Source organism: Lepus europaeus, chromosome 10, assembly GCF_033115175.1.
Source record: "Lepus europaeus isolate LE1 chromosome 10, mLepTim1.pri, whole genome shotgun sequence".
In the NCBI taxonomy this organism is placed as follows: Eukaryota; Metazoa; Chordata; class Mammalia; order Lagomorpha; family Leporidae; genus Lepus; species Lepus europaeus.
In genome coordinates, this window is record NC_084836.1 from 7,922,148 (window position 1) to 7,950,079 (window position 27,932).

The 27,932-nt window shown below is 66.7% G+C and overlaps 1 protein-coding gene across 1 annotated transcript in view; it reads right to left on the bottom strand.

Annotated features, from left to right (window-relative positions):
- Positions 1-12,572: 12,572 nt before the first annotated feature.
- CACNA1I (calcium voltage-gated channel subunit alpha1 I) overlaps positions 12,573-27,932 on the bottom strand; it is a 77,996-nt gene continuing 62,636 nt past the window's right edge. The window contains exons 17-36 of the mRNA XM_062201947.1: positions 27,663-27,763; positions 27,194-27,317; positions 26,908-26,976; positions 26,391-26,575; positions 25,893-26,019; positions 25,626-25,751; positions 24,207-24,296; positions 23,144-23,336; positions 22,827-22,978; positions 21,665-21,774; positions 20,977-21,110; positions 20,071-20,141; positions 18,529-18,607; positions 17,940-18,061; positions 17,239-17,577; positions 16,888-17,031; positions 16,255-16,377; positions 14,998-15,163; positions 13,671-13,867; positions 12,573-13,196 (exon numbers count right to left, since the gene is read on the bottom strand). Coding sequence (XP_062057931.1) covers positions 12,573-13,196; positions 13,671-13,867; positions 14,998-15,163; positions 16,255-16,377; positions 16,888-17,031; positions 17,239-17,577; positions 17,940-18,061; positions 18,529-18,607; positions 20,071-20,141; positions 20,977-21,110; positions 21,665-21,774; positions 22,827-22,978; positions 23,144-23,336; positions 24,207-24,296; positions 25,626-25,751; positions 25,893-26,019; positions 26,391-26,575; positions 26,908-26,976; positions 27,194-27,317; positions 27,663-27,763 — 3,276 coding nt within the window. The remainder of the gene's footprint in view (positions 13,197-13,670; positions 13,868-14,997; positions 15,164-16,254; positions 16,378-16,887; positions 17,032-17,238; positions 17,578-17,939; positions 18,062-18,528; positions 18,608-20,070; positions 20,142-20,976; positions 21,111-21,664; positions 21,775-22,826; positions 22,979-23,143; positions 23,337-24,206; positions 24,297-25,625; positions 25,752-25,892; positions 26,020-26,390; positions 26,576-26,907; positions 26,977-27,193; positions 27,318-27,662; positions 27,764-27,932) is intronic.

The following is a 27,932-nucleotide window of genomic DNA, read 5'->3' on the forward strand; positions in this document are numbered from 1 at the left end:
CGAACCTCGGCTTCCTCATCTGTGAGATGGGATCATAAGGGTGCCGTGGCCACAGTCTCGGAGGATTCGGGAGACAGGATGTGAGATGGGCCTGGGCGAGGCATGCCGGGGCCCCCACACCTGCAGCAGCCATAGGCGGAGATCCAGGGCTGACCTGCAGCCTGGACTGGGCCGGCCCCAGCACAGGGAGGGCTCGGCCTGCAGAGGGCAATGGAAACCTCCAGGACGAGAGCCCCCCGGGAGGCAGCAGGCAGCTGGCCAGCACTGCGCTCGGAGCCCCGGGGAGCGAGGCCCATGACTGTTAAACTGGCCATTAAAAAAGCGATGCACATCCCTCGCTCACCATGACCTTGGGCCTGGCTCCCGGAGGGCAGGCGCTGCTGGCCAGTGCCAGGCAACAGAAGCCCACGAGCACTGACAGCCACGTCCGGAGACTCTGCTGTGATGCTCAGGAGACAGGGGACAAACGCCAGGTCCTCGTCCCGGAGCCAGCGTCATGATGGAGGCGGCACGTGGTGAGGGCGCTGAGCGGCTCCCGGCCGTGTCGACTGAGTGCTCCCGGTCAGAGGAAGAGCTGATAGGCTGAGGACCCGCTCTGCCCCGCTCAGAGCTGGACCACAGGACTTGTAGCGATGCTCACTGCTCCAGTTTGGGATGCAGGGGAGGGGCGGGCGTTTGGCCTGCGTGCAGGAGTGCTGGGGTTCGAGTCCCGGCTCCGCCCCCGGTTCTGGCTCCCTGCTAATGCACACAGAAGTGGTTGTGTTCCAAGCGGGAGCCTTGGCCTGAGTTCCTGGCTCCGATGGTTGCATTTGGGGAGTGAATCAGAGGATGGGTGTGTACTCGCTCCTGTTCTCCCCGCTCCTGCTACCCCGCACCCCGGCCTCACAAATGGATGCTTTTAAGAGGAAGAAAATGAAGCTGCAGGGGAGGCCTGAGCGCGGACGGCAGCCCAGCACCCTTGGGTTCCTCCCCAGCAGCCAGGGCACGGACCCAGGCCCCACACTGCAGCCCCCGGCAGACACAGCCCCCACTGCCTGTGCTCCTGCGGCAAGGCGGTGGGGGGGTGGGCAGGAGGCTGAGGGCGGGCTGGGAACCCCCATCGCCAGCAGCGCCTCGCGCTGGCTGGGAAGCTGGATGTGTGACCCCCGCGGACCTCCTCACTGCAGCCCTGGCTTCTGTACCCCCAAAGCCCGAAGCCACGTGAGGCTGTAGCAACCACACGGCCCAGCACCGTAACTCTGGGCTGCTCGGAACTCTGGGCAGCCGGCCCCAGCCCAGGGGCCCAGGAGGACGGAGGCCAGGGACGGCCTTCCCAGGGTCTGTGGTCGCTCGCTCCTGTCTCCGTGTGCCACGTTCCAAGCGGGAATAGAGACCCATAGAGGACCAGCCGGCGTCTCCAACGCGGCAGGTGTGGTGCCAGCAGGGGCAGGGCAGGGATGGGCACAGGCTATGGAGTGCCCAGGCTGTCCAGGGTGCACGTGGCCCTTCAGGGGCCCGCAAGGGAGCCCCATCTCACAGCCCCGCAGGGTCTGCATGGCTGAGTGCCAGGGAAGGGTCACAGGTCCTGTCTGTATCTGGGGGAGGCGGGGCGCCGTAAAGCCACGCACTGGAGGTCGCATCGTCCCCAACGACACAGCACCACCAGGCGCTACCCCAGGCCTGCCTGGCTCCTGGAGGCACTGCCCTGCCGTGGTCCGGGGAGCCGTGGGTAGCAGCGGGGAGGAAAATGGGCTTTCCCAGGGTCTGAGCAGCCCGAGACCCAGCCCACTTAGCCACCTGGCCCTGGGCAGGCTCCCCTCCGACCCCATCCTGTTGCTCCCCCCCTCCCCGCTGCAACATGGGAAGAACCACTTCCTGCCATCATCCAGGACGGCCCAAGGCCCACGAGGAGCTGCGGCGAGGGGCTGGGCACACGGGAGGGGTCCACGTTGGGCCCTGCAGCCCACGCTCCTTGGGCACCTGAGCCTCCAGCTGGCACAGCCTGTGCCCACCACACTGGGCACCGAGTCAGACCCTGAGTCAGCGCGCCTTGGCGTTCACTGATTCACTGTCCGTTACTCAGCGGACGGGCGGACCGGCCCTGCGAGGGGGCGGCACCTGCTGCTGCCTGCAGAGAGCCAAGCTAGCAACTGCGAACCTGGTCGGCGGGGTGGGGAGAGTGGGTCAGCCCTGCCCGCGCCACAGGGATGCATAGGGCAGCCACGTCCTCATCTCCCCGTGTTCACCAGGTAGGAAACAGATCTCCTGTTGGGCTTCACTTGGGACCCACAGCTGGGCTCTGGGATTAACCTGCCCGAGCGGGGCACCAGCTGTGTGCACCTGCTGTGCACCTGCGGCCTAGGGCAGCCTCTTGTGAAGTGGGTCAAGGACAGTCACGGAGGAGGGCTGCAGGCCCAGGCCACACCAGCGGTTTTCCTGCCCCTTGGGGTCCACACAGGTCCCCGTGCATGGATCCACCCTCAGTCGGGGCCGAAGGCAGGGCCTGACCTTGACCCTGACCCACGGGTGGCCACAGACAGACAGTCTTGGGCTGACTCTGCTTCCGCCTCCTCCCTGTGCCTCCCACGCCCGGGCCGGCAGATTCGCCAGGATTCAGGAAAGCAGGCCCAGCTCTGGCCATCCCAGCGGACTTCGTGGCCAGGACGGTCGCCAGCGTCTGGCTGCAGCCCGTTCCCGTTATTCCTCATGCTGTCCACTCCTCCGCCCTCGCGCCCCTCCGAGCTTTGCAGTAGGACCCATTTCTCAGCTCAGGGACAGGCCATCCGTCTTCTTAATCTGCCCTCATAAATCAGCCTCCTGGGCACCCCGGCGCCTCTGCCCCCTCCCCTCCCAGCTCCTGAACCTGCTGGGCACCCCAGGGCGGCTTTAGCACCCCGCTCCCTCCTCGAGGGGCGGCCAGGCCCCCTGCTGACGGGGTGGGGGCCTTGGGGCCGCCTCCCCTGTCACCTGGGCCTTGACCTGGATCGGGAATCTTCAGGATGGGGGATCCGTGTCCTGTAAAGTCCCCTGCTGGGCAGGCGGCTGCCAGCCGGAGAGAGGGGGAGGTGCTGGAAGGACTCCCTGGGGACCTAATGGCCTTCAGGGTGGATTGGCGCGGTCAAGCTGGGGTCTGCAGGGGTGAGGTCTGGGGCCCGGGACCCAGCCTCGGGAGAGGGCCCGAGCACAAGAGCGGCATGGCCTGGCACACAAAGCCGGGGCGGGGGGGGGGCTGCGGCAGCTCCATGAGGAGAAAGGCTGTGTGCACTTGGGCATGTGTGTGTGCGTGTGTGTGCGGTGTCTGTGTGTGGTGTGCATGCATGTGTGTGCACGCATTAGTGTGTGGTGTGTGTGCATCAGTGTGTGGTGTGCATGTGTGTGGTGTGTGTGCACATGTGTGTGCGGTGTCTGTGTGTGGTGTGCACGCATTGTGCATCAGTGTGGTGTGTGTGTGGTGTGTGCACACATGTGTGTGTGCGGTGTCTGTGTGTGGTGTGCATGTGTGTGGTGTGTGTGCATCAGTGTGGTGTGTGTGTGTGGTGTGTGCACATGTGTGTGCGGTGTCTGTGTGTGGTGTGCACGCATTGTGCATCAGTGTGGTGTGTGTGTGTGGTGTGTGTGCACATGTGTGTGTGGTGTCTGTGTGTGGTGTGCATGCATGTGTGTGTACGCATCAGTGTGTGGTGTGCATGTGTGTGGTGTGCATGTGTGTGGTGTGTGTGCACATGTGTGCGGTGTCTGTGTGTGGTGTGCACGCATTGTGCATCAGTGTGGTGTGTGTGTGGTGTGTGTGTGGTGTGTGCATGCATGTGTGCGGTGTCTGTGTGTGTGTGCACACGTGGCTTCCTTGGTGGACAAGGCCCCGAGAGCTCTCTGCCTTCCAGCCCCATTCAGCGGCCCCGGCTGCAGCGGCCCTTTGGGACGCCTGGATCGGTCACTGGACTACAACTGTGGCAGCAGCTGCTCTGTGCTGAGGAGGTGACGATGGAAACAGAGCCCGCACCCCGGGGCCCCGTCCGCAGGGCCCGCACGCCGAGGTCAGTTTCTGTCGTGAACAGCAGGTTTGTGTCTCCCCAGAGATTGCGTCGCTGGCCAGGCCCTGGGGGTGCTTGGGTGGGGTCTTCGGAGGTGACTGGGTCACGGTGGAGGGTCTCATGGTGACAGCACTCTCTCACCCCTCACCCCATTCTCTCGGTGGGGCACACAGAGGCCACGGGTGGCCCTGGCCTCCCTGCAAGGGACACTGAGGGAAGTGGAGTCCATGGCTGTGCGTGATTGGCAGCCCAGGGTCAGCCTCTGGGGCTCCACGCACCCCAGGGCCCCAGGGTGGAGAGGTTGAGGGGGGCGGTGGGGAGGCCCCAGGCAGGTGCAGCCGGAGGCACAGGGCAGCCGGGGCCAGGCCTCGCAGCACAGGCGAAGTGCCGAGCTGTGTTCCGGAATCTGTGCTTCCAACCAAGCCCTTCCCAGGCCCAATTCTCCACCCTCCAAAAAAATCAGCATCCGGTCAGAGCCCGTGTGTCCCTGGGAGCCGCGGGAACAGGTGCTGAGGGGAGACAGGGCCTCCCTGCAGGAAGTGCTCGGCTGCGAGGGGGAGGTTTGGGGCTGCACCTGCTTGGATCCCCACCCCCCAGCCCCTGGGCCTGCGAGTGTCACTCAGAAATGCTTCGGCTGCTGCCCTGGGGCCCTGCCCGGCTCACTAGGACAGAACCCTCTATGGGAGGAGGGACTGACTGCCGCCATGGCTGTCACTGCCGTCACCCCCATCGTGGCTGCAGAGGCCTTGGGAGCTGGTGCAGCAGGCGAAGCCTACTCTCTCTGCCACCAGGACGGCTCCCGGCCTCAGGGGGGTCTGTAGAAGACCTGCTCCCCAGGGCCGCCCCCTCCAGAGCTGAGCTCCTGGATGGCAGGCAACGCGAGCCGCAGGGACGAAGTGGACAGAGGTCAGCCGCTAACGAGCTGTCAGGGGCACTCAGGAGCCAGCAGCCACCCGCAGTTTATTTTTAACTGCGTCCTGGAGACCTACGCTGCCAGCAGGGAGGAGCAGACCCCGGGGTCAGCCGCTCGCTCTGGGCTGGAGTGGGGAGGGGACCTGGGCAGGGCGCGCCACACCCCTCTGGCCCATCCTGTCCTCATGGGTCAGCACAGTGGGAAGCAGAAGGCGTCCTCGATGCACAAGGCCTGGGCCCACGCCACCAGCTCCACCCGGCTCTGGCTCCGCCCTCCCGGAAGCTGCTTGTGGGCCCCCGGAGCTGTGTCACCCCGAACCTGATGTGGGATGTGAGGGGAGGGCGGAGGAGGCAATGGCGGCCAGGGAGGGGCAGCATGGACAGTGTGGTGCGGGGGGCTTCCTCCTTCTCTTCCACTCCCGGGGGACCCTCGGGGCAGCAGGGGCCTGGGCCGTCTGGGCTCTGAGGCTTTTCCTCCCTGGCACACAGAATGGGGTCCTCCAGGGAGCCAGGGGCGCCGTGGGGCAGCGTGGTCTCTGCTCCGACTTCTGGGAGCCAGGCCCCAGACAAAGCCACCCAGCCGCACCAGGCATCTGAGCATCGGACCGGGAAGAGGCCAGCCTCATGGGGTGGGGTTGGGGGAGGGGCACACAGGAGAGGGACAGCACGGCCCCCTGTCCTGCGGCCACCGTACCCACAGTGGCCTGGCACTACAATGGGGATCTGTGCCGACCGAGTGCCCCCAAAATGCAGCCCCTGTGAGTGACCTAAGTTTACCCACCCAAGAGTCTGCATGTCCCCAGACGCACACGGCTCAGCTCTCCTGAGCACCCAGCCCTGGGGAATCCCAGCCCTGCTGCTGCGTGGCCGGGCAGCTGGCCTCAGTTCCCCCATCTGTAAACTGAGAACCGTCATTGCTTCCTCGTGGGGTGACTGCAGTGTGAAGCAAGATAGAACCTGCAAGAGAGCCTCGCCAGGCGCCCCACACGTAGCCAAACGTGCGTGATGCGCGCGACCTGACCAGGGCAGCACAGCACCTGTCCGAGCCTCGGCGCTCCACTTCTGACCCAGCTTCCTGCTCGTGTGCCTTGGAGGCAGCAGATGATGCCCAAGTACTTAGGTCCCTGCCACGCACGTGGGAGAACCTGGATGGAGCTCCAGGCTCCCAGCTTCTGCCTGGCCCAGCCCTGGCTGGCTGCCGAAGCCACCTGGGGAATGAACCTGCAGATGAAAGATCTCTCTCTCTCTGTCTCTCTCTCTCTCTCTCTGTCTGTGTCACCCTTTCAAGTAATAAATAAACTTTAATGAAAAATGATATGTAGGCCGGTGCCGCGGCTCAATAGGCTAATCCTCCGCCTAGCGGCGCCGGCACACCGGGTTCTAGTCCCGGTTGGGGCACCAGATTCTGTCCCGGTTGCCCCTCTTCCAGTCCAGCTCTCTGCTGTGGCCCGGGAGGGCAGTGAAGGATGGCCCAAGTCCTTGGGCCCTGCACCCGCATGGGGGACCAGGATAAGCACCTGGCTCCTGCCATCGGATCAGTGCGGTGCGCCGGCCGCAGTGCGCCGCCCGCGGTGGCCATTGAAGGGTGAACCAACGGCAAAAGGAAGACCTTTCTCTCTGTCTCTCTCTCTCACTGTCCACTCTGCCTGTCAAAAAATAAATAAAAATTTTTTAAAAAATGATATGTAAATGAAAATAAATAAACTTTAAAAGAACACATCGAGACCACCGTACCGCTTATTCTCATTTTCCCAGTAAGCACTCCGTGAACAGTTGCTAAATAAGTGATTTTCCCCTGACATTTTCCCCTGAACTTTTCAAACACGCAGCAAAATTGAAAGAATTTTTAGCAAACATCCACGTGCTCCTACCTAGAATCCTGCCATTTACATTTCAAAATATTTGCCTGATCACACCCCCACCCAGCTAGCCACGGCGCTGGCCGTCCGTCGACCGTCCTGTTCCCTGATGGATTTCCCAGCAAATCAAGGACATCTCTACCCTCCCCGCAAACGCTCAGCACTTACTGCTTCCGCGGTAAAACTCGGGTCTGGAAAGCCTGAATTTTGACAAAGGCGCCACCTCCCCTCTCCCCCACCAAGTCCTCAGCCCACTCTGCTCCCATTCCCAGGAGCGACCAGGCTCCGTCAGAGACCCACCTTGCCTGTCCCAGACCTTCACCTGACACAGGACACGATGTCACCGCACAGACAGGACGTGCCCGGGTTGGTGTGGAGCCCGGTAACTCTCCCGGTGGGGCAGCTTCACCCAACAGTATGGGCTGTTTCCCTGCTGAGAGGGCTGGGGACCAGGACCCTGCGGCGTGGGGCGCTGGCGGGGGCTGCAGGCTCCTCCCGAGGCCAGACCCTGGCCATCTGCCCCATGCTCACTGATGTAGCCGTCAGAGCCAGGGCGAGGGGCTCGCTGGGCGTGGCCGGTCCCAGGGAGGCATTGCGCAGATCAGTGTTGTGCGGGCTGCTCCGCAGGGCTCTCCATGGTGTGGCTGCTGGTCCCTCTCCAGTGATGGAGACCCAGACAGGGTGAGCACGCAGCAAGCCGGGCCCCCGTCGCTCCTGCCCCTGACTGATGCCCTGAGGCCCTCCCATCCCCCTCAGAAGAGGGGTGCTGTGTGGGTGCCCCCCTCGGGGCAGGGCGGGGGACAGAGTCACGGTGCTCTCACTGTGCCAGCCCTGGCTCGTCCTGGCCACCCTGGGCTGGGGTCCCTCGGCGGGGAGGGGTAGCAGCAGGACCAGAACCTGTCCCGAGCACTCTACCTCCACCAGAGACACAGGAGACCGTGGGTGGGGGTGGCAGGGATGGCAGCAGAACAGGTGTAAGCAGGCCGCCCCTCCCTCCTGAGGCCCTCTCCCCCCTCCCTCCCCGCAAACTCCCCCAGTTCCCCTTGGGGCCTTTGGAAACCAAGTTGGCAGGACTTGAGATCCCACCTCGCCAGTCACCGGGGGCGGGCAGGGGGCGGGCAGGGGAGCAGGCAGGCCGGAGTGCGCTAGACAGGAGGGGGAAGAGAGAGGGAAAACGCAGGAAGCAAAGCACTCCGTGCGAAGTCCACGCGGCACCCACGCATCATGCCAGAGGCCGGCCGAAGTGGGCATAGGAAGCCAGCCACGGGAGCCACTGGATGGTAGGGGGTGAGGGTGGATCCGCCGCGTCTCACCCCACCCCTGCCCCCTACCAGCAGCCCCCCTGGAGGACCAGCGCCTGGCGTCCGTGAACTCAGGCCCCGGGCATGTCACTCCCCCTCTGACAGCCCGGTCACATTTAGCAAAGAAAGATGCAGAAAACCCAGCTCCGTTTAAATTTCAGGTAAGCGACAAATGACTTCCTCATGATGTCGGCAGTGGCCCGTGAGACACCGCACACACAGGTCCCTCTGGGCTTCAATGGGACCTGGTGCGTGGCGTCTCCCCTGGCAAACCTGCCAGGGCTCCAGGCCACCTCTGCAGGCTCCCCCCTCCCCACCTCACTCACTCCCAGAAAGCTCTGGGCCCATCCGGCTCACACACCTGCCGGACCCTGAGATACGGGCTCCACGGACAGGACCCACCACGGCTGTATCGCCAGCACCCAGTGCAGGCCTGTGCCTGGTAGGTGCTCAACTGGTATTTACTGGAACGCCACAGGGCCACCTCCCTGGGGGGCAGGCTCATGGGGGAAGGGCTGGGAGGAGGTGGGGAGCAGACGGGAACATGGCACACCTGTCCACCCCACCCCTCCCAGGCGACTGTCCCCTCTCTGAGACCAGGGCTGGCCTCTGCCCAGCGCACGGCAATGCCCCTGGCCTGTCCCCCGCCTCTTCCCACAGGACCACGGGCCCAGCCTCTGGTCCACAGATCCCCACAGCAGCCCTGTCACCATGGCAACAGCAATCTGAGGGCAAGGCAGCCCGCGGCCGCCTCCCCCCTGGAACGCCAGTGCCACTGCCGAGTCGGAATCTAATTTTCATTACAGCCATAATAGTGGTTTTGCATAATCGTACATACATTAATAACGAACATGCCTGTGTTTATTTGGTTAAAATTCATGAATTCAGGCCTAAAGAAAAAGTGCTGATGGCTGAAGTTTGTCGTCCTCTTAAAATGCTCTCAGGTTGTTTTTAAGCCGGTCTCTCTCCTTGGCAACAACCTGTTTTTAAACTCATTATTAACGGGTGAGGGAGAGGGAGACGACCAGGCAGGGCGCTGCTCCCCAGGGCGGTGCGGGCCTGGGACAGGTGGGGGTGACCCCAGCCTCCGCCTCGCTGTGTGACCCAGGGTCCCCCATGTGCGTCTCTGAGCCTGCTTGCTCAGCTGGAGACATGAATACGAGGTCAGGGGTCATTAACATCCCTTCTGCTTCCCACACAGCCACGTGGCTGACATTTGCCGAGGCTGTGGGCTGGGACGAGGGGTGGCTTTGCTGTGACAGTCTGATGGTACCCTCGGCCAGCAGACAATGGCACCAGGGACAAAGGGCTGGCGTGAGGGGAGCAATGGGAGGCGTGGGGCCAGAGGGGAGCACCCACCAAAGCCATGGGGCAGCCAGGAAGGCTTCCTGGAGGAAGAGATCTTCCAGCCGAGCCCTAAAGGGTGAGAGTTAGCCAGGAGAAGAGGAACAGGGACAGGTGAGGCCAGAGCGTGGCCCTGGTCCTGGGTGCAGGCTCAGGTTTACAAAGAACTGGGGCCAATGAAACAGGTGCTCAGACACTCAACTAAGGGGTGGGCCCGCCTATGGCCCCCCCGCACTGGTCCCAGCCACAGCCAGCACTGGGCACAGCGGGTGGGACCAGTGCACACCCACCCTCCCCACAGTGGGTGACAGATCTCCCAGGAGGCCAAGCAGCAGGCAGGGAGGCGGGAGCTGAGGGGCAGCGGGGGGGGGGGGGGCTGGGAGGCGGTCAGAGGGCGTGTGGGGGCGTGCGGGGGCATGCCAATCCAGGGGGCTGAGCCCTGAGCAGGGAGGGTCCAGAGAGCAGAGATGCTGCAGGGAGAGAGTCAAGAGGCTGAAGCCAAAGCCACAGCAGGCGGAGGGGGGAGGCGTGGCGGTCAAGCCAGCTGTGCCCCCCCCGGGGAAGGGGCTGGGGGGAGGGGCACGGGTGCCAGGGGAAGGCGAGACTTAGGTCTTGGACCCCTTGAGGCTGAATTCCTGCCGCTGGGATGGAGGCGGCTGGAGCCAGCGTGCACCTCTGCCATCCAAGCCCAGGCAGCCAGAGCGGGTCTCACCGGTGAGCAGTGAGGCTCACAAAGGGGGAGCCGCTGGCCCCAAGTCTCCCACGCCAAGCCCACAGCCTGCACGAGGACAGGGAGCCCATCGGCACCCCTCCCCTGGAGGAAGCCCAGCCGGACCCTCACCCCGCTGAGAAAGCAGCAGAGACACGCCGACAGCTCCCTAAATAGGCTTCTGGGTTTTTATTCAAACAACACTGGTGGCTGCCCTGTGGCTTCCTCCGCCCGGGCCATGTGGCCCAGCAGGTACCAGCGCCATCAGCAACTAGGAGGGAAGTTCATTCACACCGTAGAAACTGTACAGCGACTGGGAATGCTAGAGTCACGGCGGCCGCCCAGGCGGAGGGCTTCCTGGGGGAGGTGGCCTGTGCCTCCTCCCTGGGCTCCAGCACAGCTCCGGCTCTGCCAGGAACACTGATTATTGCACAAAGACAAGAAGAGTATGCGTATCTGGGCTACACAGCGGCTTCCACGACCAAGCCCTTACATCGCAGCAAAGGGGGCTGAAGGGGGCTGGGGGCGGGGGGAGACAGGCTGACACTGGGCTCCCAGTCCTCGGGGGCCACCTGGGGCCGGAGCAGGGCAGCAGAGAGGAAGGGGTTGGCCGGGGCAGGCGCGCCCCACCTGGACTCGGATGGAACACCCTGCAGATGCCGAGGTGCCCACCAGCCTCCATCCCAGGGAACCCTGCCACCGGGCAGAGGTGTCAACGTGGGGTCCCACCCTCTCCACGGCCAGGGCCAGGCTCCCTGGGTTCGGATAGTTTGTGCTTTTGTAATGGACAGGCACAGGCTGGAGGCCACAGCCCCAGGCCACCAGTTTGGGGATGGAGGCGGGGACACCTGCCCAATCCTTATCCATGTCCATTTGCCCTGGCCAGCAACCTGGTCCCCGTACCTGTCATCCCTAGGAACAAGGCCAAGCGTTCGGGATTAGGTTGTGAGCCCTCTGGGAACCCGCCTCCTCCACTCTGGCTGGCTTGCACATCTACTCCCCTCTGCCTGGCCTCACCACAGGCCACAAGGCTCAGGAGTGGCCTCCTGTGAGGCACAGCTGGGACGTGCCGTGTCACTTGGAACCCGGAGACATCAGGGCAGTCAGCTAGGGCAGAGCGCACACGCCTGGGAGCCGGCCCGGAAAACAGAGGCTGGCCGGCGGCGCCCGAGCTCAGCCCCCGAGGGTCTCAGGGGCCAGGGCCCGGACAGGCCATAGCCCTGCAGAGATACCTGGAGGCTCGTCGGCCCCCAGCACACCCGGGGAAAGTGGGCTCTGCCACTCCGTCCCCACTTACCAGCCCCTGTGCCCCTGGGGACACTGCCCGTCCAGGCAGCCCCCTCCGCACTGCTGCAAGCCTCTGTCTGTAAAGCCAGGGTCTGGGGACAGGGACGAGGCCCCCCAGAGGAGGAGCAGGGATTGGGAAGCCCCCTGGGGGCTGCCCCCACCACGTGAAGCGCTGTCACTGCCCAAGCCTCAGCCTCCCCCCGGGCGATGTGCCTGAGCGATCCCGGCTCCAGGCATCTGCTCTAATAAATACTGAAACAAATGCGGAACCACGCAAATAAAAACCGCCCGGCAGGAACCAGGGGAGGAAGCGCTACTGTGGCGCGGGGCGAGGCCCAGGACTGCGGGGAGGGCTCAGCAGGAGCACGCAGAGACCTGGCTGGGAGCAGGGTGGGAGTGGGTGGTCCTGGGGCCGGGCCACTGGGGTGGGGGAAGCACTACCTCCTGGGCCACTGGGGCAGGGGATAAGACCCCCACCAGACCAGGTGGGCACCAGCGACCCTGCAGGCCTGCCCTGGCCGGCTCTAACCACGCCCCCTCCTGCCCTCTGCCTTCCTAAAGGCTGACATACCCGCTTCACCCGCCGGCCGGGGCCCACTGCGGGGTCTTGGGGTCGCCCCCTACCCAAGCCCCTGCCCTATGAAGCTACTGGCGGCTGACTTCTCTAAAGAAGCACATCTAACCGGGGACTACGGGGTGTCCACGAGACATCACACGACTGGACGGCGGGGTGGGGGGACAGGACGGGTGCCCCGGGGCGGGGTCGTAGCAGCGTTTCTCCGTCCGCGGAGGGCCCGCGGGCGCCGGCTCGGCCTCTCCCGGGCCCGTCCTCCGCAAGCTGCAGGCCCGCCGGGCGCCCGCACCACCTCCGCCTGGGGGCCGGGCCCACAGCACCCCGCCGGCCCTGCAGGCTCCCCGGCTGTAGCACTTTCTGGAAGTCATAATCTCTCAGTAAAAAAAATAAATAAATATATGTGTCTGTCTCTCTATCTGCATATATGTGTGTGCGCGCGCGCGGGGCCTGCGCGGGGCCGGGCCAGGCGGCGGGGCCGCGCCGGCGGCCCGGGTGTGGACGAAGTATTGCTGTCTGCTCCCTGGCTCCTGAGGTAAACGGAGGTGAGACGGGGCAGGCGGCGGCCCCGCGGGGCCCTCATCTCTTCCTCGTGCTGGCCGCGTCGCCCGGCTCCGGCTCGCCGGGGGGCGGCCGCGGCTGGGCCGCCGAGGCGCGCAGGCCCGCGGGCGGCGGCGGCGGCGCGGGGCGCGCGGGGTCCTTGCTGCGGTCCGCGGCCCACGAGGGGCTCCGGGCCAGGCCGCGGGCAGCGCCGAGCGGGCGCCCGGGGCCCGCGGCCAGGCTGCTGGTGCTGCCGAACCTGCGCGCGGCCGGCGGCCCGAGCGGCGGGGGCGCGCCGAAGAGCGAGGCGAGCGAGAGGCTGCTGAGCGTCTCCGAGGGCTCGCCGCCCGCGCCGCCGCGGCCCTCCTCGTCCGACGGGTCCATGGAGTCGTGCTGCGTGCAGCCCGGGCTCGTGGAGCCGCCGCTGCTGTGGCTGCGCTGGTGCGCCCGCAGCCCGCGCAGGCTGAACAGGCCGCGGCCGCGCAGGCTGAGACGGCGGCGGGCGGCCGGCGAGAGGCCGGCCCGGGGCCCCGGCGCGGCGGCGGCCGGCCCCAGCACGCGGCGCGGGCTGTCGCTCAGCGTCAGGCTGTCCTCCAGCGTGGTCTGCAGGCTGCCCACCGAGCTGCCGGGGCTGGCGTCCAGCGACGTGTCGCTGCGGGTGGCCTGCGGGGAGCGGCAGGGGCCGCGGATGGAGCCGCCGGCCACGCCCGCCCGGGTCCGAGTGCCCGCCCCACACCCTCCTCCTGCGCTCTGCCTGCTCCCTAGCGGGTGTCACTTCGGAGCACACGGGCATTCCCCCACCTGTTTCGGCGTAAGTTGCTCTGCTCCCTGCCCCGAACCCACACACGATGGCGCGGGCACAGCCCAGGAACACAGAGGGGTTCGCAGGGCCTTCCTGCTGTGTGTGCCCAGGGCGGGGAGGGGCTGTGGCCCGACCCTGCGGCTGGGACCCCTCCCCGATCTGGCCTAGTGCTGCCCGACCCCTGGGGCCATCACCCCGCAAAGTCCCCAGCATCCCCGCCCCCCAGCCCTCAGACTGGAGCCCCCAGAGCCCCTCCCCGCTCAGCGCCCACCCCCCATGCCCCCTGCACTGGCTTCATCGCTGCCCGGCTGCACCCTGGAGCCCAGGACCCCCACCTGCCGGAGGAGGGTGCAGTGGACGCTGGGCGAGCGCAGGGACGCCCAGGAGCCCTGCAGCGCGATCTTGGGGAGGGTCCCGGCGCTGGCGACTTTCTCCTGCCCTTTCTGGCCAGCAGACACAGCAGGGTGGAAGAACTCGGCCGGCATGGGCAGCAGTGGGCTGGAGGCGTCCGGGGAGAAGGGGCTCGGGGGCACTGTTGGAGGAGAGGAGACAGAGCAGGGGTGGCAGGGAGGGACCCCCAACAAACACGGCAGGATCACGGGCCTGGGGCCCTCCTCGAGCCTCGGCCTCCCCACTGTGGGGCGAGGGAGAGACACTGGGCCGGCCTGCGCTTCCCATCACAGCTCATGGAGCCGAGCAGCCCTGGACTGTGTCCTGTCTCCCATGGCACAGGCAGCCACGAAGCCCCCCACCCGGGGTGCAGAGAAAGGTGCAGTAGAGAGCCCCCAGCCCAGGAGCAGGTGCACAGTGAGCGCCCGCCAGGCTGGGCCACTCCTCGGTGCCGAGCCCCCCAGATGGGCTGGGCTGTGCGGGGGGCAGGGCCTTCCTGGAGGGACGAGGAGGGGACTCAGATACGTAACCGAGCAGCCGGACAGCCCCCGTGTCCCCGGCGGAAGTCCTGTTCTCACTATGCAAGGGGAAGGCCGGCAGTGGCTGAAGCGGACGGGGCGTCACTGGGTCGGACTGGCTCTGGGGTCAGACCTCGCGCCCTGCTGCTGCTTCTGGGAATCGGGGCCTCTGCACCCAGCCGTCCCTTCCAGTGGGAGGCCACGGCTCGGGGAGGGTCCTCGGGAGACTGCCCGCCCCCAGGAGACCCAGGAGAGTACCTGGGATGGGCGTCTGTTCTCGCCGGGCGCCTCATCTCTGTGCCCCCGCCCCAGCCGGTGCTGTGCAATCGTCACCCTCTGAGAGGACCACAGGCAGAGGGGACCCAAGCGATGGACAGGCCAGCTCGGCCCCCGGCCACAGGCCGGAAGCACAGGCAGGAGGTCGGAGTGGGGCCGGAGACGAATGCCCCGCCCCGCCCCAGCACCGTACAAAGGATGGCCGGGGAGCACAGCCTTCCATGGGGCGCACACCTCCCCCTGCATAACCACAGCTTTTCTCTGCACCCACAGCTCCCGGGAGGCTCAGCACGAAGCCTGTCAGCCCGGGTTCCCGTTACAAGTTGGCTCTGACCTTTCATCACAGGACGTCAAGCCTGAGTCCACCCCTACCCTGAGCGACCCATCTGGTTCTCTGGACGCAAGCAGGCAAAGCTCCACCACCTCCCTGGGCGGCCGCGCCGGGGACCGGCTGGGGCAGTGCCGGGTTCGCCCTCACCTTGGCTGCTCTCGTGTTTCAGCCAGGACTGGACGGGGTTGAAAGGGGTCGCCTCCATCTCGCACAGGAAGTTCTCAGCACTGGTCGAGACGGCCGCCTTGGACAAGGGGTAGAAGCACTCTCCCAGGTCCCCCACACACAGGGGCTCGGGGGCATCCGGCTCCCCCTGCTGGAAAGCGAGGGAGAGGGGCTGAGCCCACCGCAGCTGCCTCCACGCCCCTGCCCGGCTGCCTTCCCCCTGGCTCCCCAGCCTGGCCAACACCTGTTTCCCAAATCCTACACGAAACCCCAGCCCCACCTCCAGGAAGCCCTCCCGGATGTCCCGGGCAGTCAGCGTTCCCCCTCCCCTCCCCTCCTGACTCAGATCCCAGAGGGCAGTGGAGGGACTGCCTCATCTCCACAGCCACAGGTGGGCACAGTCGCTGGCTCGGGGCAGAAGTCAAACAGCTGGGCGCTGCACAGGGGTCTTCCGGGGCCCCTGCATTCCTCAGGGCTGTGGCCCAAGGGGGCCCCTGCCCAGCCAGCCCCTCCGTGGCAGATGCTCTCACACCCCTGCCCCTGTGCCCTGCCTGAGCGCGGCCAGGCCCCGGACTGTGGGCACCCCGCTGCCCTGTGTGGGAGCAGCGTGGGGAGTTGGGGGGGAGGGGACACATCAGCTCCCTGAGCTGTCCCCACCAAGCCCAGGCTGCCTGGGGGTCCACGGGGACACAGGCTGTCTCCAGGCACGGCCATGGCCACCCCACCTCAGGCCCCGTCCCCATCCCAGCTGCCCCTCCCACCCCCACTCCCGAGGGGCAGGAACACCTTGGCCTTGAGGTCACAAGCCCAGGGCGGCCCTGCCCAGGCCTTCTCAGCCAGCGTTGGGGACAGAAGTTGGGAAACAGCCCCGGGGCCGGCTTCCCTGCCCGTCTCTCCTGACCCCGAGAGGTGGATGAGGCAGAGCCCCCGTTTCCAGACCAGGGAGGTGGGGTAGCCAGCCTCGAACCTGTGCCTTTTTCAACTTCCCCACTGTCCTATGAGGCCGGCCCGCCAGCGTCCCGCTCCAGCGAAAGGGTTAAAAATACCCGGAGCGACGGGAGACAGTCACGGCCCTGACCCGAGGGCCGTGTGGCTTCAGCCACGTCGGTCAGCTACGTCAGTCAGCTACATCGGTCAGCTACGTTGGCCACTCCACCTCGTGCGGCTGAAGGGGCGGGGTGGGCAGGGCTGAGGCCCCAAGGACGCAGCGCGTGGCCTGGAGCCACCAGGGCTGCTGACCTTGCCGTCCTTGGGGCCAGGCGGGCAGGCGGTGGGGTCCTCCAGACTCAGGTCGTCGGCCAGCAGGATGGATGAGGACCGGTCCGAGTTCAGGGAGAAAGCCTCCGTCTCGGCCAGCTGCACCTGCAGACACGTGGCGGCCTGTGGTCGGCCTGGGGCTGGCCCGGGGCAGTGTCGGAGGGGCCCAGAGACCTGGGGTGCCCGGCCGCCACGCTGGACTGACCCAGCACATCACAGGCAGGGGACGCCCTGTGGCCACTGAGGGCCAGGTGAAGGGCGGCCCAGCCCCCCGCTCCCGCTGAAGGCTCCCCCAGACCCGGCCAGGAGGTCACCTGATGCTGGCCTGAGGGGCCCTGGGGAGGCTCAGGAGCCCTGAGCCTGCACTAGAGGAGAGGGCAAGCCAGGGGCACAGGCAAGGAGACCCCCTGAGTGGGCTGGGCCAGGCCCTGAGCCGGGTGAGGGTGGGGCTGCAGCAGGTGCTACGTGCGCAGGGTGGGTGGCTCTCAGGAAGAGCAGGGAGGTGACCCCCACGTGCCTGTCACAGAACGGAAAGGGCCAGCGGCCCTCCCTCGCCCTCCCCCCCCCCCCCCCCCCGTGCTCTGCAGCTGCGTCACGGGCCCCGGACCGCCTGACCTGCTTGTCATGGTGACACCTCTCGTGACTGGCGGGCGAGGAGTAGTGGTGGAAGACAGAGCCGGACAGGTTGTCGATGATGGTCAGCTCCCCCTCCAAGGAGTCCTTGATGATTAAAGAGACGCTGTCCAGCCACAGGTTCTCCTAGGCGGACGGGGACGGGGCGGGGACAGGGGGATTATCGGCCGGGCCCCGGGGCTGCGGGGCGGGCGGCTCTCTGTGCCCATGGCTGGGCCCGAGCCCCTCATCACGGCGTCAGCCGGTGCCCAGCGCTGAGCGGGACGGGGCCCAGACAGGCAGAGACCTGGTCAAGGTCCCCCCAGCCCCGCCCCGGCCCCCGCCCCTGCCCACCTGGGCCGGGGAGCAGCAGCGCCGGCACGCGCGGCCCTCGGCCTCGGCCCCAGCGCCCCCCGCCGCCGGCCCCCGGCTGGGCGGCCCCGGGGAGCTGGCGGGAGGCCGCGGGCTGGGGCCCAGGCTGTGCGCCATCTGCAGCTCCAGCTCGGCGTCCATCTCGGCGTCCTCCTGCGCCTCCTTGTTGCTGTCGTCCAGGTGTTTCATGAGCACGGCCACCACCACGTTGATGAGCACGAACTGGGCCGTGAGCACGAAGCTGACGAAGTAGAGCGGCGACACGAACTGCAGGCTGCTCAGGCAGCTCCGCTCGTCCTGCGTGCAGTCCCGCAGCGTGTCCTGCGCAGCACGGACGGGCCTGAGCGCCGCGTGCCGCCCACCAGGCTGGCCGGCCTCCGGACACACGCTGCGCCGGCTGGGTGCCAGCTCAGCCCCCAACCCACCAGGGCCCAGCACCCCACCTGGGGCCCCGCCCGGCCTGGGGCACCCGGAGGCACGGGCCTCATCTCCTCCCGCGCCGCGGGCCTTGGCCAGGCAGCCTGCAGCCAATGGGGCTGGGGGGGTGGGGGTAGGTGTGCAGATTCCCAGGCCCGCCCTGGGCTGGGCGGAGGCCGGCCCCTGAGGGGACCCGCAGCAGCACTGGGGGCGCTGGGCAGGCCATGTGCCAGGCTCGCCTCCCCCTCCCGCCCACCCACCAGTACCTTCATGATCCCATTCCAGTTGTCGCCCGTGGAGACCTGGAAGAGCGTGAGGAAGGCCATGCCGAAGTTCTCGAAGGTGGCGTGCCGGCTCATGCCCTCGCACGGGTTCTCCTCATTGCAGACTGAGGGGGGAGTGGGGTCAGAGCCCTGCACTGCCCCCCGGGGCTAGTGCCCCCCGCCTCCCCCTCCCCGCCCAGAACTGCGTGGGGACTGCACCCAGCCCCCCGAGGGAGGGACTGAGGCTCAGGGCAGTGGGGCATGGCCTCAGACAGGCCCGGCGCTTCCTGCAGAAGAGGTCGAGGCGGGGCCAACCCTGGCCCCGCAGACAACCCAGTCCAGAGCTCACCCTCTGCCTGCCCGGGCGGCGCCGGCTCAGGTCAGCCACTGGCACCGGGACGCCAGGCGGCCTGCGGCTCTCAAAGGCGCTACCCACTCAGTGCAGCGGTGCGGGCTGCTGAGCTCACCTCCCCACTGCAGTGACGGGGGGGGGGGGGGCCGGGCCTCCACACACACACACACGCACCCACACGTGCACGTACATGCCCCCCCCCCCCGCCCCACGGGCCGGGCCTCAGTGGGAGTCGCTCACCCAGCTTCCCAAACAGCTCCACGCCCAGCGCGGCGTAGATGAAGAAGAGCAGCATGAAGAGCAGGCCCAGGTTGCCCACCTGCGGGGGGAGACGGGGCTGGGCCGGCCTGGGGGGCACGCCACCCCCACGCCACCTCCTAGTGCGCCCGCCACACTCACTGGCTCCCTCACACGGCAGCCCATGGACTCTCAGCCCCACGCCCAGAGAAGACACAAGGCTGGGAGGTGCAGTCACACAGCTCACGACAGGACAGGGACCTGAGCGGGGCCATGCACACGGCCGCTACCCTCTGCACCCTGTGTGGTCAGTAAGCCTCCACGGGTGATCGAGCAAGGAAGGCGGGCATCGATGCCACCTCCTCCCAAGTCTGCCTGGATTTCCCCAGTCCTCTGCCGGCCTGGGAAGTCCTCGAGACGGACTTGTCTTGTTGGGCCAGTGACGTGGCTGGCCAGAGGACTCACCGCCAGCCCAGCCAGCACACCCCACGCCCCTGCGGGAGACCACGCGCCACAGACCCCAAGCCTGGCCCCAGTCTGCCGGTCACTGGAGACCTCACACCACGGACAGGACAAGGCTGCCCCGCGTTCTCACCCTGCAAAGTCTCCCCCAGGAGCCTCGGGCGGACGCTCACCAAGAGCAGGAAGGCGGCCCCGCGGCTCCGGCTCCTCACCGGCCCGGCTCCTGTGCGGCTCCCGGCTGTTCTGCCCTGACGCTCTGACCCCCGTGAGCCACTCACGCTGGGCCTGCAGGCACCGCCTGGGCCCCAGAGGCCGAGAAGGCCCAGGCGTGGCTGTGCCGGCCCGGAGGGTGGTCTTCCTCCTCCTGATCCGCCCCTCCACCGCCCTCGGCACCTAACTCGGGGGCTGCAGCAGCCCCCGCCTCCTGGAAGAGGCAGCTCTGCCCGGGGCCTCTGGCGTCAAGCTGGCTGCGACACGGCCCTCAGGCTCCTGCCACACGGGAAATGGACCCCAGGGCGCCCTCGCACATTCTGTTCCCTCTGCAAGGAGGACACTGCCCCTGCCCTTCACAACTGAGTCTGTGGGGCACCTCTTCCGAGAAGCCCTCCATGATGCCTCTTCCCTCCATGCGGGGCCGAGCGTTGGTTTCATCTCACTGCCTGTGACGTGGATCAGAGCGCCTCGGGGCGCCCACCAGGCCAGCATTTCATACTGCCCCTCCTAAGAAGCCGTCTCAGAGCCTCTGCATCCACTCGGCCACCTTCTGGGTCAAGCTCAAAGTTCCCCTCCCCCATGCCGTCTTCCAAGATTTCCCCAGCAGTGTCCAGTGTCCAGCCCCCTCCCCACATTGCTGAGGCACCTGTCGCTTCCCCACCCCAGCCCGGGGGCTCCCGAGGACCTCACGGGGCCCCGGGTGCGGCTCAGGAGGTAGGGGCAGAGAGAGACCCTTCCACTCCCCAGAGCCCCTGCCTCACAGCCTCCCCCGAGACGGGCTTCTGGCTCCGGGCAAGTCTGGGGAGAAGGGACGTCCAGGCCTGCGTCCCCCAGGGCCCCTGACACCGACACCATGGAGGCAGCGCTCACCTGGGGCAGAGCTTGCACCACGGTGTCCAGCAGCGCCCGCATCCCCGTGGCCATCTTCAACAGCTTCAGGACTGTGGGCGAAACCCGGCCCAGCCCACTCAGCCCAGTGCCATGGACACGTGTACGTGCATGGGAGAGGGGACCCGCAGGGGTGTGCACACACTACAGGAGCGTGGGTGCAGCTGCGGGGTGATGGGGGCAGGCTCAGGCACATCTGGAGCCAGCGTAACACGGCAGGAGAGTGAGGGCGTGCCGTGGGGACGCAGGCTCTAAGGTGTGCAAGTGCCACGCCGCAGGTCGGGACGAGGCAAAGGCGGCCAGCGCGAGCGCCCCGTTGCTTCCCCTCTGAGGGGCTCTGCGCTGCCCACGCGGTCCCCGCACCTCGGCATCTGGAGGCCACGGCTCACGGCAGGAGGCGGACAGGCAAGGGACACCTGCCTAGCACCGAGGCAGGAGGGTTTGAAGGACGCAGAGGGCGACCTTGGGGGGGCGGGGTGGGGGCCTCCAGGAGGAGAGCAGGCACTGAGGAGTGCTGAGGACGGGGCCCGGGCACGGTGAGAGGGGCTGTCAGGAACCAGACTCCTTCCACATCACCCTCCCAGCTGGGCACCTTACAGCACAGTCTGCCTGGGCCACACGGGCAGGCCGGTGTGACAGGGAAGCAGGGGTGAGCGCACAGGTGCACCGTGCACAGCTGTCAGTGAGGGCGGGCGAGAGGGCTGCGGAAGGCCCTGGACACACGGGGCAAACATGCCCCTCCCGGCCCCTCTTCGCCCCTGCTCAGCAGGGAGCCCACCAGGCTTGAGCGCCCCCTCTTCTCCCTCCCCCCCCAGCATCCCCCCCAGCCCTTCCCCCTGCTCAGCAGGGAGCCCACCAGGCCTGAGCACCCTCCCCCCCACCCCTCACCCCGGGCGATGCGCAACACTCGCATGATGCGGATGATGGTGGGGTTGATGGGCAGGGCCGCGTTGATCTCGATCTCCTCCAGTGTGATGCCCATGACCGACAGCAGCACGATGGCCAGGTCCAGCTGGTTCCACCTGCTCGGCCAGATGGAGGAGGGCAGGACAGCGACTTGGGGAGCAGCCCTGTGGCTCAGACACACCTTGGCTGTGGGGGCCTCCCAGTCCTTCATCCTCCACTCAGGGCCCTGCCTCCTGGGCAGCCACCCTCCCTAGTCGCCCCTTAGTGGGCTCAGTTGCCCATGGCCTCTGCTCCCCAAGCAAGGGGCTGACCTGGCTCAATAAACATCTCTGGCCTCCTGCATGAAGGAGCTAACGCCTATGGCTGCTTATTGAGCTACCTGCTCCCTCTGTGTGGCCCTGGGCCAGTCCACCAGCCTCTCATGCCCTCTGCGAAGACATGCACTGCTCTGTCTGTGGGTTTTGGAGGACCCAGAGAGATGAGCTGAGAAGGGCCTGAAAACACTCACTTCCTGTCCGGGGCTACAGGCAGCACAGGGGGACCCTGGCCATCAGTGCCCAGAGGCTTACTGGGTCCCTCCCTCTGGCTGCTCCAGGAGCTCCCAGGAGTCAGGACTGCATCACCACCCTCCAGTCCACCCGATGCTGCCCAGCCAGGCCCAGCCTCTCACCTGTCCTTGAAGAAGCGCCGCAGGCCAAATGCCACCAGCTTTAGCACTGCCTCCAGCACAAAGACGGTGGTGAACATGTAGTTGCAGTACTTGAGGGCTGTCTCCAGGGACTGCGAGGGGCAAAAAGAGACATGATCCAGGACCCACGGCCTGGCCTCTGCCTTTGAAGAGGAGAATTTGGCCCGTTTACGTTTAGTGCAATGACTATGTACCAGCTTGTATTCACTCTATCCTACTCTATGCGTATTACTGGTTTTATATTCTTGTTTCTTTATTCCTGCTGCTTCGGCCTAGTTGCTCCTTTTTGGAAGCAGTATGGGGTGGTGGTCAAGTCTCCTAAACAGAACTGCATGGCTTTGAGTCCTGCTTAGCACTTCCTCCTTACTCACTCTGTGACGCTGGCCAAGTACTCACCACCTCTAGGACTCGGTTTCTTAATCTGTGAATCGGGGGAAATAGTAGCAGCTGCCTCAGAGAGGCACCAAGAGCTCAGTGCTGGACAGGATGAATACGTGTTAAGTGAGCAATTACTATTCTGTTCACTCGCATTTACTTAGCGATCCTGTAACGAACGCTTCCTCTGCCAGTGCTCGCCTTCCCCAGTGAGGCACGCATCCTTGGCTGCAGGCTCTGCTCCCTCCACTTCCTCCCCCCTGCACTGTGCACCTGTCTCCCACCCACACCCTGTCTGCGACTCCCCCTGGCCAATCCTGCCCTCCAGACTGGGAACGGAGGCCACAGGCGAGGCTCTGAACACAGACCCACGTTCCCCGGGCTGGCTCCACTGTCTGGCTGAGTAACTGGGCAGCGTGTTTAAGTCCTCTGAGCCTCCACCTGATCATCTGTAAAACCTGGACAAAGGCCCCGGCGGCAGGGCTGCTGCGAGGATTAGCGTGGAGCCACAAGTGTGCAGTGCCGGCGCTCGGTGATCAGCACCTGCTGCTCAGGGCTGGGCCAGCTCGCTCTGTTCACCAGCAGCAAGTGGCCCTCCCCTCTCACACACCTGTCCTACCAGGCCCCGAGACGGCAGGGTCATCCCGAGTCTCCTTCCCCTGTAGGGCCGCTCAGACCCTGCTGTCAGTGGACCCCCTGCCCCACCCAGTCCCTGGGGAGGTCCCAGCAGGACCCCACCCTCACCACGTGCCCCTGAGCTGCTACTCACCGTGGGCTGGTTGTAGTGCTCCAGGGACATGGTGACGACATTGAGGCAGATGATGAAGGTGATGAAGATGTCCAGATAGTGGCTGGTGCACATCGAGTGGATGAGCAGCCGTGTGGGGCAGTAGGTGGCGTAGTAGGGCAGCCGCTGGGCCTCTGGGGGTTGGGGGGGAGTGATGAGGGGACGGGAACGGGGCACCAGGAGGGAGAGGTGGCGGGGAGGCAGGAGCAAGGGCTTGGAGACTGGGACCCCCGGGCCCTGGAAGCATCGGGTCTCCCCAACTCAGCCAGCCCCCACCCCCGCGCCGCCGCCCCGCTCACTCCGGCGCTTCTTCTCCAGGCGCCGCAGCCGCTTCTCCTCGCGCCGCCGCGCCTCCTCGGCCTCCTGGTGCTGCCGGCACTTGTGGAAGTTCTCCACCACGACGCCCACGAACATGTTGAGCACGAAGAAGCTGACGATGAGCAGGAAGGAGATGAAGTACAGCAGCATCCAGGGGTTGTGGTTGGTCACGGGCTGCGGGCGGCAGACACGGCTGAGGGGGCCGCGGGCGGCTGCAGCTTCGAATGGGGCGGCAAGGAGGCAGGGCCCATGCTGGGCCTGGCCCAGGTGAGGTGCTCACAAGAGCCCCCCAAGTCCCCTGCTCCAGCTGCTGCCTCCTGGACACACAGCTGTCTGTCTGCTCACTCTCTCCGACCCATTCACTCACCAGGCATCCATCCGTGTATCCACCCCCCCCCCCATCCGCTCACCTCTGTATCCATCCAGCCACCAGCCACCGCCATCCATGCACCCATCCATCCATCCATCCACCCACGTGTCCATCCATCCATTCACCCATCCCCTACCCACCCACCCAGCACCCACTGCTACACCCATCTACCTATCACCCACGCACCTGTCTGTCCATCCACCCACCCATCCATCTAGAAACAAGGCAGCCAGCAGGGGGGCGCACAGTCCTGGAGGAATGTGTGTGGACTGGTGGGAGTGAGGGGCCAGAACAGACAAGGGGCTCTCATTCTCCCTGCATCCCCCACCCCCACCTCCAGCTGCAGGGTCTTACCGGGTGGGTCCAAAGGCCAGAGATCACCTGGGTGTTCCCCAGAGCCCTGACTCCTTCCCAAGTGGGCCCTGTCCTGACCTAGACAATCTCCTTGCTCCTCCTCCTCCAGCCCCCACAGCCTGGCCCGGTCAGTCCTGGTCACGGGCGGTGCCTGAAGTCCCTGCTTAGCACAGAGGGGACCCCTGCTCTCAGGGCCCCCCAGACCTCTCCCCAGCCCACTGTCACCCAGAAGCCTCCCCCAAGCACCCCGTTAGGGACCCAGGCCCCAGACTCTGCGCCCCCTCCCCTGACCAGGTCTCGCCTGGCCGCAGCACCCCCACCTGCTGGTCCACAGCGACAGCGTCCAGCCCATTGTACATGATGTTCACCCAGCCGTCCTTGGAGGCCAGGACGAAGAGGGACATCAGAGCCTGGAGGGCGCGGGGAGGGGGGAGGGCGCAGGGTGAGGCGGCACTCCGGGCTCCCTCGCCCTCCTCCACTCTCCGCTCTTCTGCCTCCAGGGCCAGAGCAGGGCCCTCTCCCCTCACACCTCTCCTGAGGACCTGCCAGTGCCAGCCATGCCCCTGCAGCTTCTGGCTGCCAGCCCCAGCTCTACCATGACCTGGCCATGGCAGTCCTCGCACATGGCGGGGACTTCAATGACTCCTGAGCTGGACTTGGTGGCTGCCCCAGGCATTCTTACGGCGCTCAGGGCACTGGAGGTCAGCAGGCTCTCAGAGGGGCCTAGGAGGTCACGTGCCCAACTCAGGGAGCCAGGAGAAAGGAGGCAGGGACAGGGCAGCCCTCCCCGGCCGGAGAAGGACTCTCCCATCCACGGAGCTGCCCTCACAGTCCCGAGGGCAGGCGAGGACACCGAAGCCCAGAGGGGCCAGGAACCTGCCATGGGGCACATCTGGGAGGCTGCAGGCCAGGCCGCACCCTCCTCACAGCTCTGAGTGCCCTCCCAGGGCCTCAGGCAAGGCCACCAAGTCCCCCAGGCCAGGGACTGGCCCTGGGGTAGGGCCCTGGGGTGGGGCCCTGGGTGAACGGGCCCCAGACCAGGCTCACAGAAGGGGCCTCACTGGCTCCCCGGCTCCCTCCGTGTGATCAACCGGAAAACACAGTGCCACGTCCACTTCCTGCCAGCTCTGCCCGCCGGTCACCACCCCGGGGCTCCTCTCCCAGCAGAGGGGGTGCCCCTTGGTCCCGCAGCAGGGGGCTTCTGTGGGCTCCAGCTGAGGCCACGCAGCAGGGAGGTGCAGGCCTGCAGCCCCCCAGCTCCCCTGCGGGAGTGAGCTCACAGGAGATGGGGCTGACACAGGGGGCGGGAGGGAGGTGCTGGGGAGGCGGCAGCCACCGGCCCTCGCCTGGGCACTGTCAGATGGGGCAGGTCTGCCAGCCGGGAACTGGGCACGAGCCATGTGCTGGGTGCAGTGGAGAGGGGCGGGGAGTGACGGGGGCCAGAGCCCGGCCCCCAGCAGGTGCTTGGCGCAGATGAGGAAGCGGGCTCAGGGAGGCCACGCCGACGGGAGTGGCAGAGCTGCGCCACGCACCAGGTCTGGCTTAGCCTCAAGCCCCTGCCAAGGACGTCAGAACTGCGGGTCGGGGAGGCACCGACAGTATCGGGCGCCGGCCGGGCTCGCTGCACTCAGCTCCTCTGAGCCCCGCGCGGCTGTGAGGCCAGGGCCACGGGAGGAGGAGCCACAGGGTCAGCTCAGCCCACGGGGCGGCGCCCACAGAGGCGGCCGGGCGGCGCTCACCTGCCCCAGGTTGTCGAAGTTGTATTTGTGGTGCACCCAGCGGTAGTTGGCGGCCATGCAGTCGGAGCGGTTGGTGATGTTGCGGGTGTCCACGCCCAGGCAGTGGTAGAACTTGCCCTTGAAGAGCTTGGAGAGAGGGTAGACGCCAGGTTAGTGCTCCAGGGGGCGGGCCTGGGGCTCCACCACCCGTGCCCGGGTCTGTCTCCCTCCCTGGACTGGCAGCTGAGTCGGAGACTGAGCCGACCCCAGGCCCTGGGCGCCCCTCACCTGCACCCCCAGGATGCCGAAGATGATGAAGAAGGCACAGCAGATGAGCACAATGTTGCCGATGGGCTTGAGCGAGGAGATGAGCGTCTCCACCACCAGCTTCAGGCCCGGAGCCCGGCTGATGACGCTGGGGACAGGGAGGGCCCAGGGTGAGCCCACAGCCAGGCTGAGGTACCCCACATTTAGCCCGGAGCCACCAGGACTGAGCCCCCTGGGGGGTGAGGACAGCAGCCAAGTAACCCAGATTTCAGCAGAGCAGGTGGCGAGCCCCAGGCCCCAGGGCTACACACACAGCCGGGCACCTGCCGCCGCCCCACTGTGCCCATTCCCCTTGGGGACAACACTGCGTCCTGGGCTACGACAGACACCCAGAGATGGCAGTGAGCCACCTGGAGACATGCAGAGCGGGCAGCCGTCCCGGGACCCCCTTCCGCCCTGACCTTCCCTCTCCCACCCTCTCTGCAGCCTCTCCCCCCAGGGCGCCACACGGGGCCTCACCGCAGGGGGCGCAAGGTGCGCAGCAGCCGCAGGACCCGCAGGACTCCCAGGATCTTGGCTCCCCCAGCCGAGGCCACGGACACCACGATGTCGATGATGGACACGAAGACGAGGAAGCCGTCCAGCACATTCCAGCTGCTGCGCAGGTACGCCTGCTCGCCGAAGTACAGGCCCAGCGAGACCACCTGGCACCGCGGCTGTGGTCAGCACGGTCAGGCAAGGGGCAGGGGAGCGGGCAGGAGGGCTGGGGCGGTGTGGGGTGGGTACCAGACAGGGGCAGGCCCATCAGGTCATCCCACTGGGGTCTCCCCGGGCACGCCTGGCCCACACAGCTCACAGGTGCTCGCTCTGTCCCTGCGCCCACACCTCCTGCAGGTCCTTCCACCGCACTGTCAGCCTGTGCCCACTGTGCCCGCTAGATGCCCCCTCTGGGTCCCGGGACCCCCACCCAGGACCTGCCGAGGGGGGTGGGGGTTGGGGCTCGGTTGCAGAGGTGGTCCGAGCGGAGCAGGGCTACCTTCAGCGTCATCTCGCCCACGAAGATCGCCGTGAAGATGTAGTTGGACACGGTGAGGAAGATGCGCTCCTGGAAGAGCCCGGGGCCACCGTGGAACCAGGGAACCCCGCTGGCCAGCTCCCGGCTCAGCCCGTCTCCCTACAGGGTGGCCACCCGGCCCCCCAAGGACAAGCTCCCGGCCACAGCTCCCCGCCCGGCTCAGCCTGACCTGGCTGAGCGCCCTGGGGCTCACGCCCTGTCCCCTCGGCCTCACCCCTCGCCCTGCCCCAGGCCTGCGGCCACTCACGGTGCTGCCGGCCTCGATCTGGGGCCTCTCCAAGGCGATGGTGATGCAGTTGAGGAAGATGAAGGCCAGGACGACGTAGTCGAAGAGCTTGTGGGCAATGACGGTCTGACACAGGACCCGGAACCTGGGCGGGGGCGGCCACGGGGCCACTAAGGGACGGAGGCGGAGGCCCGGGCACACACACAGGGCCCAGGAGGGCCTGCAGGAAGTGACCCCCTCCACTCTGCTCACGCAACAGTGCCAACTTCACTCTGCTGCTGCCCCACCCATCGGGCATCTGCTGGAACGCTATTGCCTCCAGGTGTGACGTCCCAGACTGCCGTCCAATGTGGTGCCCAGCACCGGGAGGACACCAGGAGGAACCCACACCACGCCAGCACCGCTCCTTCCCTCTGCCTCCAGAGGAGCCCCCCCAACTGCACCGGCACAGCACCCCTGCCCCCGGCCTCCCCAGCCCTGCCCCACCCACCTGTTCTCCGGGGAGAAGAGGTAGACGGACCAGTCCTCGCGGACCTCACACCAGTCCGGCTTGTACACGTCTATCATCTTGCGCACGCGGAAGCACAGGGTCTGGCCAGAGCAAGGCGAGGCGTGTTCTGTCAGCACCACGTGGAGCAGCCCGCTCTGTCCGCCCAGCAAACCCGGGGCACCCAGGGGGTCTCTCCCAGGGGCCGGCCCAGCTCAGGTGTGGGCAACCGAAGCCCCGCCCCGGGCCACGCCCCCCAGCCCCGGTGCTCAC